We start from the raw sequence: 17088 nt of genomic DNA, 5'->3' as shown, positions 1-17088 counted from the left end.
TGGTAAAAATTTTTCTGTTTCCAGGTTTTGTGACCACTAGTCGAGACCTCTGCCCTGCATTAAAAAAACAGTAACAGAATTTGTCTTTGTATATCTTCTTTCCTGTTTCATCATGCAGCATGAAACAAAATTTTGTAATAAGTAATTGTAATTTAAATAAAGCACTTTATTTAAAAACTGAGTGTTTTTTTTTCTCTCTCATTGAATGACCATCTGTAACTGCCACAATATGAAGCTAAATTTGACATTTGAACTGTTTATTAGGCTTCCACAGTATGACTGATTGATGGTTGGAGTCCAGGCAGTGAGAACTATCACCAGAACATCATAGACATCAGCATTTCCTTTTGTCAAATTATTATGGGCTACAATTCTTAAATCAAGTCTTCCATGCAGCAAGACTGGTTTTCTAATTCTTAGAATGTTCTCCTGGTTTAATACACTCATCAGTAATGACATCAAAATTCATTACATTCTACATACTACATACTACAACATAAATAAATGTTTCTTGGGAGACATTTGGTGTCAGGTTGGCGGAAAAAGAAAATATATTCACTTTATGACAGTAACTAGTCTCTAATGAGGTCAACATTTTGTTATTAGGCGCACGAAAAAAAGTATGGTCAAAAAGTGTCTTCGAAATGCGTGCTGCTTTTTCAGTAATCTTATTAATATAAAATGGATACTGTGTATCACTGTGTGTGTGTGTGTGTGGGGAGGGGGAGGGGAGGGGGGCAGGGGGGGAGGGGGGGGGGCAAGCATAAATGGTACTGAGAGACACTTTGAAATGTAAATGTTTCCACTGTGTAATCAACTGATGGGCAAAATTTGTTGCATTCAGTTGTGCTTCTTTAGAGCCCTTGATGAGTGAAAAGGTTTTCAGGTGTCTTGTTAACTACAGACTGATGAAGTGAGTATGATTTATTTATTAATGAATGTGAAAAATAAGTCTCTAATTTGAGACATAAGTCCAGGATACTTTCATAAGATTCCAAACTGAAATGGATGTAAAGAGGTGGTATCAATTTGTTGCAAAACTGGAGCTACAGACAAAAAGGAAATACAATGGAATCGTTTACTCTCAGAGTTGGCTGGGCCCAATGTCCCTTATCTCAACTACAATAACTAATAATTGTAGCATGAATTACAATCACATTTATAAATTCAGGAACACATACTTAATACCCAATGTCTTTAATTTATAGACTGTTCTACCATATGTCCTCTAAATTAAGCATAAACCTCAGTAATCATTATCACTTGGATAACATTATTTTACTACACTCAGTTACATTTTGACAATAATAGTCATAGGAAGTACAAATTTTGAATTAAGTATCCAAATGAAATAATTGAACTGTTGGTGAAAACATTATCATGCCAATATTGAAAACTGTACTACGGAATGAATGATAAAAAGTGGAACGGGTAGAGAATGTTTGGCATCTGTACTCAAAGCTCCTTAATTCAAAAATGAAATGTGTTAGGAAAATGATATGGAAGGGCTAGAATGGCTACAGAGATAGCATTGAGTAGAAACCACTTGAAAGCACCAATATAAACAGTAATGTATGGCTTCTTAAAGCACAGAACAGAAGTAATTAAACTCAAAAACAAATCTTACACTTTTGTCATGTTAAATATATGTTAAATGGTAAGAGGCGATTAGCTAGTCATACAAATTATTATCTGTCTACTACTAGAGAAAGCTCCTTTCTGCCTCTCCATAATTTTTCATTTTTTCTCATCTTCCTTTCACTCTCTCCTTTTTTAGCATTTGTAATTCACTGAAACTTTTTAATATGTTTCAGCATAATAGAGAACTCACAGTTTTATTGAACAAACTTGTGAAACAATAAATGACTTCAAATTATTTGAATACAATAATAAAAATTTTATAAACATGTGCAGCAATGTTTATTTTTTATATATATACAAAACAAATTCTTTTATATACACTTCTGTTACTTTGTACTATGAAGATATGCCTGAATAGAACTACACTGAAGATTCAGGCATGAAAATTAAATTATGTACATTCTAACAGGAGTTAGTATATTTTTGTTGTTAAAGGTATTGTCACATGAGATCAATAGCAAACTTTCATGGCAGGATTACATGGAAGTACATCCACATTATGTGACTACCTTTACACAGTGCAATCATAATAATTACAGGCAAAAACATTGACTCAAAAACAGTCTTGTATAATAGAGTGAGAAAAGCTATCAGCTGCTTGACAGAAAGTCAACCTGAATGTCAACACGATTCCCAGAAGCAATATCTGTTGCACTAGCAGTTACTTCAGTTCCTCCAAACACCATGCAAATCTGAATTTCTCTTGCAGGTCTCTCTGTGTGTGAAAGATCAAGTTTCAGTGTTCCACATCGTCTCACACCTGGCTCTGTTACATACTGAAAAAAAAAACAATATTTACAATACACTGTAAATGCTTGCACTACAATAAAATTGGCTGAGAAACAATCTACTTATATGCTTTTTTCTGCTTAAGGCAGCACCTCTCATAATGAAAATGATCCACATATAAGTTATTATAGCAATAAACAGTAGAAGCATTGGTGTTTTAATTACACTCATCAAAGTAATCCACTCTGTAACACTGTGTCAACAGAAATAACATGTGGGCACAGAGGTCATTGGTCTGGTTTGATGTCGCCTGGCAAGAATTCCCCTCTTGTGCCAACCTCTTCATTTAACAGTAGAAATAACACACAATGTTTTCAATTATTCACTTGGTGTATTTCAGTCTCTATCTTTACCTACAGGTTTTGCTCTCTGTTGCTCCCCGTAGTAACATGAAAATTATTTTCTGGTGCCTTAACACACATCCTATCTCCCTATCCCTTCTTTTATACGCTGATTAAAATTACTTTGTGACAGACAGATTGCAGTAGCAGGGGGCAGTGTTGCCATTATGTAGCCAGCCACACTCTACAAGGCGCTGTTCATACCTACAAAACAGGCAACACAACAAACATGTGCGACTCAGGAAAGCCAGGTGGCCCCTACCACTTGACTCACTGAAACTTCAAAACAAAGTAATTTTAATCGGAGTACAGTCAGTGTTTTGCATATATTCCTTTTTTGTCAATTTTGTGGAGTATCTTCTCATTTCATGTCTTATAATTCAACTTAATTTTCAGTATTGTTCTGCAACACTGCAAACACTTTGATTATCTTCTTCTGGTTTTTCCACAGCCCATGATTCATTTCTATATAATGTTTTGCTCCAGATGTACTTCCTCAGAAGAGTATTTCTCAAATTGAGGCCTATGTTTGATACAAGTAGACTTCTTTTAGTTCCTGTGCTAGCCTACTTCATATCTCTAATTATGCATTATTTTGCTTCCAAGATAGCACAACTGCTCCACTTAATCAATCACTTGCCCCTCAAGTTTCATGTTACCTTTATGGTTACTGCAATTTCTGCAACTCCACATTCTATCTTTGATTTACTTAGTCCATATTCTGTGCTCATTTCAAGAATTTCAAGAATTTTATTCACCATAGATCATTTTACAATGATATTGGCTTCGTCATACAAGATGTACTAGTACATACAGAATAACAAAATAAACTTCTGTCAATACATTATAAATACATTTGAAGCATGGCAGTGTACCAAATTACAAAGGATAGCTTTTAAAAGCTAACGCAACAAGCTATCTTATAATCTAATATAATAAGGTATTTTATTGGTTATAGTATAAACTTTGTAATTACACACTATTAACCACAGCACAAAATAATATGTTAACTACAGACAACTTTTAAATGCTTATATACTCCTCAGGCATCTCAAAGAATTCTTTAATGTCATAGAATGGATGATCTGACAGCCAGCTGTACCACTTAATTTTAAAAGAATTTGTATCCATAGACTGAACACGAATTGGCAGTTTATTGAACATTTTGAGTGGGTTAACTTTGTGGGAATTTCCTGTTCTCGCTAATCTGTGGCGCGGTATGTCTAAATTACCGTTCGCCCTGGTGTTGTGTTCGTGTATTTCATTTCTGGCAATAAATTCTGAAATATTATTTTTAATATAGAGTACAGACACATAGATGTATAAATTTATAATTGTAAGTATTCTGAGTCTGGAGAAAAGAGGACGACAGTGCTCCCTATGACCTCTTTTACATATTATACGTATGACTTTTTTTTGTAATTTCAATACGTTTTTGATGTGAGTGGAGTGCCCCCATATAATCAGACCATATGAAATATGTGACTGGAATAGCCCAAAGTATGTCACCCTAAGGTACTCCAAGCTCACTACCTCCCTTAGTTTCAAGAGAAGGTATGCCACCCGAGATATTTTTTCACATACATGATTGACATGTTCCTCCCAATATAGTTTTGAGTCAATGTGAATACCTAAGAGTTTTACCGACTTATTGCCTACTTCATTTGATGTTCCCATTAAAAGTTGTTGTGTTTTGTCAGGGTTGCATAGGAGCTTATTGGCTGCAAACCAGTCCAGGGCCTTATCTAGTGTTTCTTTTGTTAGGTTATTCAGATCTGAAATGTTCTGATGTGTGGTAAGTAGTGTTGTATCGTCAGCATAACACACAACAGGGTGAGCTATATTTTTAGGTAAATCGTTAATAGCGACAATGAAGAAGAAGGGTCCAAGGATAGACCCTTGTGGTACACCTGTGCTGATTTCCATGATGGAAGAATTTAAATTTCTGACTGAAACGAATTGTTTTCGGTTACTTAAATAAGAATTTATCACAGATAAAGTGCTCCCTCTCACCCCATAAAACTCTAGTTTCCCCAGTAGTATGTCAACAGGAATGCAATCGAAAGCTTTGCTTAGGTCACATAATACCAGTGATACCATGTTATTATTTTCAAAAGCTGTTAAGGTTTGGTCAATGATTTCCAAGATGGCCCCTGTTGTGTTCTTCCCCTTTCGAAAGCCAAACTGATTGTTACATAGGATATTGTGTTTTTCAAAGAAGTTGCTTATTTGTGTGTGTATCAGCGCCTCAAATACCTTTGAGAATATTGGAACAATGGAGACTGGTCTGTAGCTTTGGGGGAGATGTTTGTCTCCTTTTTTAAAAACTGGGACAACTTTTGATACCTTGAGTGCATCCGGAAAAACTCCAAATTCTACACATTTATTAAAAATATAAGCTAACGGTTTGGCGATTGAGTGTATTGTCTTTTTAATTATGTTATTTGATAACCAATAACAGTCCATACTTTTAGAACCTGAAAATTTGGATACAGCTTTTATAACATCAGCAGGTGTGACCGCCCTCCATTGAAATGCCAGGTTAACAGGCAGTGGTGTTCCAACAAGGTTCATTGCAGATGAATTTGTTGCTTTGATACTGTTACTTATTTCTTTAACTGAGTTTAAAAAGTACTCGTTTAATTCTTCAGGATCAAGCAGAGCTGTTTCTGTGCGTTTCGGTGTATTCTCTTGTTTTATTATTTGCCAGGCTGCCTTGCATTTATTGGGAGCTCTTTCTATATAGTTCTCCACTGCTTGCTTTTTTGCCAGAAGTAGTTTAGCTTTATAGTATTTTTTGCATTTCAGATATGACCTATGAATGTTCACACTCTGTTCTGCCCCTTGGTCAGAGGCTTGTTTATGCATCTGGTACAGCATATGCAAGTTTCCTCTAATTTCTACTAGCTCTTGTGTGAACCAGTTCAGACTTTTCTTTTTCATTTCATTTGGATATCTTATTTTTTTTACTGGTGAGCAGGAATACCATAAATCTGTGTACTTTTTAAAGAAGTTACCAAAGCTAATTTCAGCTTCCCTTTTTCCAGATTGACAGTTATATATAAAGTCCCAATCTGCACTTCCTAATCTATCAACAAACATATTTATGCACTCTTCCTTCTGTCTTCGTACCACTACTACTTTAGATTCTTCAGTCTTAACTGGCTGCCTCTTACAGAGGGTAAGGAGTAGTGGCTCATGATCTGCAAGTCCACTTCCTGCAAGTCTAACTGTAAAATCCTCCCTATGGAAATTCACAATAATATTGTCTATACAGGCATTCTTACGTGTGGCACATTTATTTGTGCAATAGAGGTCTAATGATCTTAGCATATTCAAAAATGTCCTAGTAACTGGTCTTTGTGTGTTTACCATTTCTATGTTGAAATCACCACATATAGCAATTCTCGTTTTACTCTTCAATATTTTTTTAATTATTAATTCACATTTTTCAATAAACAAATTTACATCACCATCTGGCGACCTATATAGACTAACTACCACTATATTTTCATTCATTAGTTTTACACAACTAAACTCCCCATCTAGCTCTGAGGAGTATGTAGATACATCAATTCTGGAAAACATTATTCCTTCTTTGACAAAAATTCCCACCCCACCATTCTTTCTCTGTTTTCTACATATCATGTCTCCCACAACATACCCTTGGGGAATGAACATATTTACTTGTTCTTGTGTTAACCAGTGCTCAGATACACATATAACATCTACATGCTCAGTGTTACATAAATGTTCTAATTCTAAAATTTTATTTCTAATACAACGTATGTTAACTTGTAGAAAAGTAAGTAGTTTGTCTCTGTCTGTATTCCTCTGAGAGCAATTTGACTTTATATTTGAAGTTATAGGTTCCGTTAATGTCTTTAATCTTGATGCACTGTGATCATGTGTGTTATGATAGTCACATACCTGTTCATCCACTTGATGACTCACTTTGTTAACTGCTTTCGTCTGTGAAACCACTGCTGATCCCACCAAAAATCCTGGTCCCTCGGTTGTGGTTTCTTTTTTCGGGTTGACTGCCGTAGTCCACGTGTTGGTATTCTCATCCCTTGAGCTTGATTTGCTGTTCTTCTTTTTGCAAGTAGGTCTCTCTTCTTATATGGTGCCTTCTTTCCTGCCCCCTTATTTGCTGCTTCTTCAAACGTTTGCACTGTCCTCTTGGGTAAGTTTATTGCTTGAGTAATTGTCCTCTCCCCACAAACAGAGTTCACTTTTAAGGATTTTGTTGTTATTTGTGCTGGAGTTGTATCAATAACAATTCTCACTGATTCTTTATCTGAGACTTCAGTATCCTTCCATTTAAGTTCTATTGCTGTTTTGTACACTTTCCTGTTTGTTTCCACTGATTCATAAATCCTTGTGGCAATTAGTTCTTTACCAGTTGCATTAAGGTGTTGTCCATGTGCTGTATAAAGTTCCTTGTTACTAGGAGTATCAATAAAACAAGTGTTATGGAAGCCTTTCACTATTTTTTTTAGCTTTCTGTTTGCAGATTGAATTTCTTTGTTTACACAAGACCATTCAGGCAGGTCATGTCTATGTGGTACACCAACTAAAATCACTTTTGTATTTGTATTTTGTAATGCTGACAAGGCTTTATGTAGTGAACGAATTGCCAACTTGGTTTCATTCTTTGCCACATCGTTAGCCCCTGCCCAGATAACTGCAGAATCTTCACTTGTCAACTTATGGAGGTCATTGCATTTTTTTAGTATTACACTAGTGGGAGCACCTGGTATCACCTTCCCTTCAACATCATATTTATTTGAAGCTAAGTTTAAAATGTTTCTTGCACAGTCTCTGCCATGGCTATCTGAGGCAACGAATATTTTGGGTCTCCTATTCACTGACCGACTCTCAGGAGCAAAGGTTTGCATTTTCATTGCTGCACCCATAGATTGATTTCCTTTTTGAACTGCGTTCTGTGTTGTGGTATGCACACTGTGTTGTGAATCGTGATTTATGTTGGGTGCATCAAATCTGTAGTTTTTGCACATTTCTATCTTGCCTGATTCTCGCTTCTGTAGTTCGTTTGTTAACAAACATATAATTGTTTTCGAATACTTAAGTTCCTTTCTTATTATTCTGAGTTCATTCTGTAACTTTTCGCACACACACGTTTTTAACGGGTCTGTTTTGCTTTCGTCCATATCGTCACCGTCAGTACGAAAACAATCACTGCATTTCCAGCTTTTCACTCTATTCGTTGAATTTACACACGAGTAATGGAATTTCCTGTTACACTTTACACAACACACGCCTTTTCTTGCTGTTTTGTTACAGGAACACGGTTTATTCCACGCTTCCTCACTTATTTCGTAAATAGAATTCAAATTTTCCGAACTGGTCGCGGCCATTGTCCACTAGTTAGTTTCAAAGCACAATATGTCCCTGTTCTTTTAACAGATCGCCGTATTTTTAGTTACTCACCGAGAACAATTACTAATCCGCATATACACACCATAAAATGTTTAACTTAAGCTCGTTAAACGATCAAAGTAACTTATTTTGTTCACACATTTATCAGTACACACTATACAGCCATTCCAAAGCACATGGACCGGCCATTGGACTCTCCATTCCATTTAAAGTGTCATTACCAAATCTTTGTCATTACCAAATCTTATCATCAATAAGATGGGAGGGGAGGCATTGGAGAGAATTAGTCAGAGATGGTACATGGGTAAGCATTACACCTGCTTCAGATCCAGAGATAAAGACAGTAGTTTTTCTCTCTTAGTGAATGAGTTTTTTCAGAAAAGTACAGTTTTTAATCACACCTAACATAAAGAGGGATATTAAATATGTATATAAATGAACACACAGTACAGTTGATTATACAGGGAGCTCTAAAATTGCCCTTACAAACTTCTACAACTTGTAGTGGGAACTGTGCAGAGAATATTCTGAATTGGAATTCATGTCCAGAAACATATCATTTCTATGCAGCAGCCATTTGAAAACATGTTTGCTAGATAGGCATTCATCAGGGTAGTCATGGTGGGCAGCTGCTTATGTCGGATCACCTGATGCCATCTGACATCTATCCTACCTCTCTGACCTGGTTTGAGCCAAATTCACATGTATTTACATCTGCAAGCTTAGAGCAACATGGTTGAATATATGTTCGCAGAATAAACCAACATGACCTTTCTGCATGGCAAAGCTCACACTAATGGAAAAACTGCTCGTCGTCTTTATCAAGATCATTACAGACAATGTCCAGCTCCCTCACACACCCTTTTCACCACAATTACACAGATGTTTTAATGTATTAAACAATGGACACTCTAGGTAGGAATATCATCAACGTACGAAAATACAGATTGCTACATTCCATAAAGAAGACATGTTAAGTTGCGGACAGCAACAATTAAATGACACTTACATAAAGCTTTTAGCCAAAGCCTTCATCAGTAAAAGAGAGACACATGCCATCTATGTACATAAGCAAGCACACCTCAGGCACACATGACAGCCAACTCCAGCATCTCGGGCCAGAGGGGATGGGGAAGGGGAAGAAATAGTAGTGTACGGCTGGGGTGAGAGATGAACGCTGTCTGGTGGTGTGTGCAGGGACTAGAATCCCAACAGGTGCAGCATTGTCAAGAGGTTGTGGGGCAGGGAGCTGAGGAAACGAGGAGCAAAAGAGGAGAGGAGCAGGGAAAGATGAGCAGATGCATCGGCAGAGAGTGCCAAATAAACTGGCTGAGAGATGACAATGGGGAGGAGATGAGAGAACGGGGGGGGGGGGGGGGGGGCTGTCTGTTGTGGACAGGATAATTATGGGAGAGGAGAAGGTGTTATAAGGATGACTCACATATGCACAGTTCAGAGAAGCTGGTGGTTGAGGGAAGGATCCAGATGGCTTGGGTAGTAAAGCAGCCATTGAAATCAAATGTGTTATGTTCAGCTGCATGTTGTACCATAGTGTTGTCTACTTTCTTCTTGGCCACAGTTTGGTGGTGGCCATTCATCCTGGTAGACAGCTGGTTGGTAGACATACCAATATGAAAACTGTGCGATGATTGGAGCAGAGCCGGTAAATGACATGGCTGCTTTGACAGTTGGCCCAGCCCCTGATGGGGCTAGGATAAACCTGTGACATTACAGGAAGTCCTGGGTGGGTGGACTGGGCTGGTTTTGCACCTGTGTCTTCCTCAGAGATATGATCCTTGTGGTTAGAGTTTGGGATTGGGATTGGGAATGACGTAGGGGTGGACTAGGATGTTGTGGAGGTTGGGTGGGTAACAGAACCCTGTTTTAGGAGGGGTGGGAAATATATCGGGTAGAATGTGCCTCATTTCAGGTCATGATGACTGGTAATCAAAGCCCTAGCAAAGGATTGGTTCAATTGGTGTCTCAGTCCAACAATCTGGACAGCTCGCCACAAGGCATGAACAAAGATGACAGCCACTAGGTGAACCCCCCATAATCTGCAAGTGCTGCTGTCACCACCACAGTGCAGTGTGCGGGCCACGCCTGCCATTCCAGCATATTGGAACTCAAGGGGGCCCTATAAAGCCGCCAGTGCATGGGCTCCGAGTCAGTCATGTTCCGACTGTGCTCTTATCCTCTATACCGTATGCATTGTTGTTGATTCTTGAATCTTGATATGTCTCAGCCCTCAATCTGGTTTACTCTATGGACTTGTCTACTGCCATATCTGTTCATGGTTGTTGTTGTTTTCATAATTTTCCATATCCATTTATGGTTGTTGTTGTCATCCTTCACTGTCTTTCTGTGGGTTTGGGCAGCTCACCGTCAATGCCCTCGGCTGGTCAGCCTGTAGCTCCTGATCTCATTCCAGTTACTAGAATTGGAGATGATTTAAAATGTTAATAGTGCATTATAGATGTGAAACTTGTACAGCTCATGAACAGCAACAACCACTCCTGTAGCAACAATTGCAACAGCAATTCCATCAGCAGTTCCAGCAGCAAACGGATCTTTTGTGTCAGGAAATTTAGCTACTATCTAACCGATTGCAGGTACAAAGTTCACAACCTGTCCCAATTGTGGTCACCTCCCAGACAGGGTTCTGTACACCCACATTCCAACCATTTAACAACAGTAAGGAGGTTTGGGACACGCATTTGCAGCGACTGAAACAGCACTTTTGCCACTTTTTGGTTTTCAGATGACTCTCTCCAATGGTCAATCTTCCTCTCATGGGCTTCCCCAGAGATGGTTGGCTCCCCTTTCAAACCTGGTTGCTCTCACTTTTGAGAAAATGTGTTTATTGCTGTCGACCTACGATTCACAATGGTTCCATGTGGTTGCATCATGCCTTGAGTTCCACCAGTAACACAAGTGAGCAGGCCAGTCTTATCAGTTGTGGGTGATGGATTTGCAAGGTCTGAGCCGTTGTTACAATGTAGTGGTCCAATTGCCTCCTGATCCAGATGTTCCTCTGCAGCCCTCAAGCTCAATAATCCCCCCTTGGATGACACTGAAAATCGTGCACTCTTTCGAGATTGCACAGGCAGAAAATGACCTCTGAGCAGCTAGGCTAGCCACGTCGGCACAACCAGTGGTATCTGCCTTCTTGTCCTGACTGCTTTGTGAGCCAACAATGGGCAGACTGCCCTGATCAAGGGCACACTGCACCCGTTGTGGCAAGGATGAACATCTCCAAACTGTCTACCGTCGGCCGTAAGGTCAGAGTAACCCTACTCCTAACTTGTGTCATGGGATGGTGCACGAGCTTCAGGCCATAGTTCCCCAGGGCAATCTTTGTTCCCCCAAGTTATTTATTCATTTCTTGATTGTTTGTCAGGACGTTCATTTCCAAGTCGACATTTTTGGCCTGGATGCTTTCTCGCTGTTTGGGTTCTCCATCGTGGACAAAGTTCAGGCCTTCTCTGACAGGGTTCCCTTCCAGGAAATTGGTGACCTTTGTGCCTCTTTCACATATTTTTGAGCCATGCTTGGGCTTTACACTGATTCTGAGGCACATATTTCCATATATCCAGATGCAGTGTCCCTGTTCTGTTATGCATGTCCTTTTCCAGTCTCCTTACGGACGGCCATTAAGCTTGAACCTGATCGCCTTCAGATGCTGGGGTCATATTACCAGTCAAAACTAGTGCTTGGGCCATGCCTCTGGTCATAGTCTAGAAGCACAAATATTCCCTCCTGCTTTGTGGAGATTTTAAGTCGATGATCGATGCCCAATCTCTGGTGGAACCTATCCCCTACCACGTCAAGACCTCCTCTCAAAACCTGTTGGAGGTGAATGTTTTTCTACAATAGAACTTGCTGGTGCTTACTTATAGATTCCACTTGATGAGGAATCGCAATGCATTGTTGTCATTAATATGCCTTTTGGCTTATACAAATACAAGCGTTTGTCATTTGGGACCTGCTCCAGCAATCTTCCATAGATACCTGGAACAGTTAACAATGTCCATCCCAGCTTATACCATTTACCTGGATGACTTAATTGCTTCTGGTGCTATGCGAAAAGACCACCTGTGTAACCCCTGTACCCTATTTACTAAGTTGCGTGATGCAGAGCTCAAGTGCCGCTTGCACAAATGCCAGTTTTTCCAGGAACAAGTGCTCTACCTGGGCCACTTGCTCATCAAAGACGGGATTTAGCCCACTCATCATAATTTTTCTGCTACTGACTCTCTCCCACATCCCCATAACCTCTAGGACTTTGCAGGACATTTTTTGGGTGGAAAGTGAATTATGATTCTAAGATTCTTCTGCAAGCACCACACATTTTGCATTCTCTCAACCAATTGCAGAAGAAAGCGTGTTCCCTTTCAGTGGTCGGAGACCTGTGAGCAGGCATTCACACAGCTGAAATGCACATTATGTTCTGCACCTTGCCTTTCCCCCTTATCCCCATCATGTCCCCTTGCTTTGGCTGTGGACACTTCTCTCTATGCCATGGCTGCAGTGCTGGCACACTACTGTGATTATGGTATGGAGCAACCCATCAGCTATGTATCCAAAACAATGACACCTGCCCAGTGCAGTTACTCCCAGATCAAGAAAGAAGCATTGGTGATCATATTTGCTGTGAATAAATACTATGTGTATCTATTTTGGTCTTAGTTTGCACTCATTACAGACCATAAACCACTCTTAGTACTCTTTGGGCCACACTGTTGGCTTCCCGAGTGGATGGCTTAGAGGATCCAGCATGGGGCTCTTTTTCTTAGCTCCTACAACTACATCATCAAGTACAAGCCTACTGCACAACACACAAATGTCGATGCCCTCTCCTGTTTGCCCTTAGGGCCAGAGCCAGTGTTTGACCCTCTAGAGCTCTCCCGTTTTCACATTGACATGAAACGACAGCACACCTTGGATGGGTTTCCCATTACTGCTACTCACCTGATGACAGACATGTGCCACTATCATTGGCCATTGCACACTATGTCCTCCAAGGGTGGCCAGCTTATATTTCCAAGTTCGCTGCTCACGAGCTCTGGGCCTGGGCTCGCCTATCTCATTATGTGTCCGTCATCTCCAATGTGCTTCTGCTGGATGCAGGGACAGGTACCCACCGTGTTGTCATCTCAACTACCTTATGCACTCACGTCTTGGAACCACTCCATCGCGGGTACTGGGGTACATCTCAGATGAAAGCCCTTGCCAGGCAACATGTCTACTGGCCAGGACTGAACAAGGATGTGGAGGCTCAGTGCACTGCTGTTCTGCCTGTACTCAACATCAGGCTGCTCCACCCCCAGTCTTTTGCCTCCTGGCCTACTCCACATCCTCCTTGATATTGCATCCATCTAGATTTTGCTGGCCGTTTCCTCAGCTCGATGTGGCTTATTGTTGTGGACGCTTATTCAAACTACCTCTCCGTGGCCAGCATGGAGTCCACCACCACTGCATTCACGCTCGATGCACTTTTACAGATTCTCACCATTGAAGGGCTCCCCCTCTCCATCATCACTGATAATGCACCCCAATTCACTTCTATAGCCTTTAAACAATTTTGTACTGCTAATGGCTTCGAACACATGTGTAGCCCTCCATTTCACCCCTCCACCGATGAAGAAGAAGAGTGGATGGTGCACAATAAATGTTGAAGGCTGTGGGTTTATCTATTAAGATAGAAGCTCTCATGATGTTCCTGAGCACCTACAGGTCCACCCCTGTCCGTGACCACAGCCCAGCAGAACTCCTTCATGGCTGACAGCCTCGTACCCTTCTCCATCTCCTGGCACCCCAACCCAAGGAATCCCAGACCCAACACATTGGACGATACCCTGCTGGTTGACTCATTTGGGCATGTTCCCATGGGGTAAAACCCTCATTGATGCCCGTTATGGTGGTAGCCACTCATGGGCGGCGCCTTATGATGCTTGATACCCCAAGAGGTTTGATGTGTTGGAACACGAAGTAACTCCGTCCCCGCCTCCAGCCTATCCCTCCTGCAGAGGATTACTCTCAGTTTCTCAGTTGGTGACCACGCCCTCACACATCCCCCCTGCTCAAGAGTACTATTTGTGCTCCTATAGGTGATAGGTGCATGTATGTAGGTTGAAACATCACCACTACCTCCATCTGCTCCGTGGTCATCTACCATACTGCACTTCTCCATTGCAGTGCCTGATGTCCTGTGTTTCTTCTCCCAGCTGGCGGCTTCCATTGGTGGTACACCACATGTTCACCTTCCAAAGCATCGACCCAAGCGTTTCATGCCCTATGTGCCTATTTCAGGGGGGAGGAAGGGATATGGTGTCTTGGTCCAATAATTTGGACAGCCCACCAGAAGGTGTGGATGTAAACAACAGCTGCTAGGTGGTGCCCATATAACCTGTGAGCACTGCTGTCACCATCACAGCACTGTGCATGGGCCACACCTGCCGCATCAACCTAACAGCACTCTTAGGGGCCCTATAAACCTGGCAGTGCAGGGGCTCCATGTCAGTCATGTTCCAATCTGACTGTGCTCTTGTGTTCTATACTGTATGCATTATTGTTGGTTCTTGAATCTCGCTACGTCTTGGCCCGTAACCCAGTTTACTCCGTGGACTTGTCTACTGCCATATCCATTCATGGTTGTTGTTGTCATCATTTGCCATATCCGTTTGTGGTTGTTGTTGTTGTTCATAGCTGTTTATGTGTTGGTTTTGGCGACTCACCGTCAATGCCCTTGGCATCGTGGGTGTGTAGGATATCACAGGGATGAGGAGGGAGATGGATTAAGGGAGATGTTCTGAGAAGAGCCTAAGGCTTTAAGCAGGGATTGGAGATTGTGTTGGACTTCTGGGTTGGGATCAATCTGGTAGAATTTGTATGTGGAGGAGTTAGATAATTAATGGAGAATATCTGCCAGGTAGTCACTTGATTCATAACAACAGTGGTGGAATCTTTGTCTACAGGTAGGGTGATTAAGGCAGGATTTTTACCTTTTTGGTAAAAAGACATGAACAGATAACTTTGTGTGTTCTTCAAAAAATTTGTAATTACAGTTTCATAAACTAATATTTACATATGTACAACCAGTAAAGAACATTCTTTATGTTTAACAGCCACAAAATAAAAGCCCACTGATGATGCTCCAGCTGCAGTGAAACATGTTTGTGATAGAAAACAAAATGTGTTTTGCTAAAGGCAGATCGCAAACAAAAACATATGTAGGGTACTTCTGGCGGATAGGGGAGAAGGAGAGTAGATCTTTGACAAATCCAGCAAGGTTAAATTTGGGTGTGGGGCTGAAGGTGAGGCTATTGGATAGGACTGGCACTTCTGTGGAACTGAGGGGTTTGGTGGGAAGATTAACAACATAGGGTTGTGGTGGAAAGGTTAACACCAGTGTTACAGGAATATTTTGGCTCTGGATTTGGCGGAGAGTTGGTAGGGATTTTTTGGGGATATGGGCAAGCTGTAAAGGTCAACCATGCATGGTTTAGCTGCTGGGAGGGGTGGAAGAGGAGGAACACTGTGTGTATGATAGCGATTAGATAGCGGTGGCCTGAGGCAACAATAGGATTTCAGCAGATTGGATCACTTATGGAGGTGGTGTCTGGAGTGCTTTTCCAGGTGCTGAAGAGCAAGGAATTCAATTTCAGAGATGTAATGTGTGGAGTAGAGATTGCAGAGTAATAGTATCTTGCAGAGGGAACAGAGGTGGTTCTGGGATGCCTGTACCATGCAAATGCAGTTTTGCAGTACCAGGTATGTGAGGGTGAGGGTGAGACCATTTGGGGGGATTCCAAGATATGGGCAGCATTTGAGAGACAGGAAGTAAGATTGGGTTTTAGCCAGGGAGTGGATACTTTTCTGACCTGGTGGAGAAAGATGGAGCAAGTGTCCACTGTGGCAGGAATTGTGTAAAGGAAATGTGAATGACACAGAAATGGGCAAAGTAGGTGTTGATGGATGTGAGAGGAGCTGGATAAGCGAAAAGAAGCGTAAAAATGCACAAAAATATGTGAAGACAGGTACAGATGCGTAAAAATTCGCACAGATACGTAAAAATACGCAAAAACACGTGAATCCACGTAAAAATATGCACAAATATGCAAAAAAACATTAGATTACCTATCATCATGCCCAGAAACGAGTGACATCATACACAAGATTTCCATTTCTCACGCTCCTAAAGTGATGTTCCATCACTCACCCAATCTCTACAACATCCTAGTCAATCATTATGCCACTCTCATTCCCAGCCCTTTGCCACAAGGATATGATCGTTGTGAGATGGGGTTGCGACCCAGCTGCAAAACCTTCCCAATCCACCCACCCAGCAGGTCCTATTCCAGTCCTGTCACAGGTATATCCTACCCCATCAGGGGTCAGGCCAATTGACAAAGCAGCCATGTCATTTCCTAGCTCTGCTGCAATCATTGCACATCTTTTTATATTGGTATGACTACCAACCATGTGTCCAACAGGATGAATGGCCACAGCCAAACTGTGGCCAAGAGCAAAGTAGACCAACCTGTGGCACAACATGCAGCTGAACATAATACACTCGATTTTAATAGCTGCTTCACTACCTGAGTCATCCGAATCCTTCCCTCCACCACCAGTTTTTCTTATCTGTGCATAAGAGAGTTATCTTTACAACACATTCTCCACTTCCATAATTATTCCGGCCTCAACCTACAGTAACATACTTTCCCACACCCTTCACCCAACAGTTTCCACCCCCTCTGTCCTATCATCTCCTCCCCATTCTCATCTCCCACCCTGTTTATTTTCCGCCCTCTGCCATTCACCTGGCTTTCCCCACTCTTCTGGTTTTTGCTCATTTTGTTTTTTTTTTTTTGCCAACTTCCTGTCCCACAACCTCCTGATGCTGTGCCTGTTA

The 17088-nt window shown here is 41.1% G+C and overlaps 2 protein-coding genes across 2 annotated transcripts in view; one reads left to right on the top strand and one right to left on the bottom strand.

Annotated features, from left to right (window-relative positions):
• LOC126247888 (Kazal peptide Pr13a-like) overlaps nucleotides 1-156 on the top strand; it is a 55554-nt gene extending 55398 nt beyond the window's left edge. Inside the window, exon 3 of the mRNA XM_049948517.1 lies at nucleotides 25-156. Coding sequence (XP_049804474.1) covers nucleotides 25-74 — 50 coding nt within the window. The 3' untranslated portion in view covers nucleotides 75-156. The remainder of the gene's footprint in view (nucleotides 1-24) is intronic.
• Nucleotides 157-2026: 1870 nt separating this feature from the next.
• Nucleotides 2027-17088, bottom strand: part of LOC126242367 (heat shock 70 kDa protein 12A-like) — a 225077-nt gene continuing 210015 nt past the window's right edge. Inside the window, exon 13 of the mRNA XM_049948085.1 lies at nucleotides 2027-2417. Coding sequence (XP_049804042.1) covers nucleotides 2232-2417 — 186 coding nt within the window. The 3' untranslated portion in view covers nucleotides 2027-2231. The remainder of the gene's footprint in view (nucleotides 2418-17088) is intronic.

Source organism: Schistocerca nitens, chromosome 1 (genome assembly GCF_023898315.1).
Source record: "Schistocerca nitens isolate TAMUIC-IGC-003100 chromosome 1, iqSchNite1.1, whole genome shotgun sequence".
Lineage (NCBI taxonomy): Eukaryota > Metazoa > Arthropoda > Insecta > Orthoptera > Acrididae > Schistocerca > Schistocerca nitens.
This window is presented reverse-complemented; position numbering and strand designations above follow the sequence as displayed.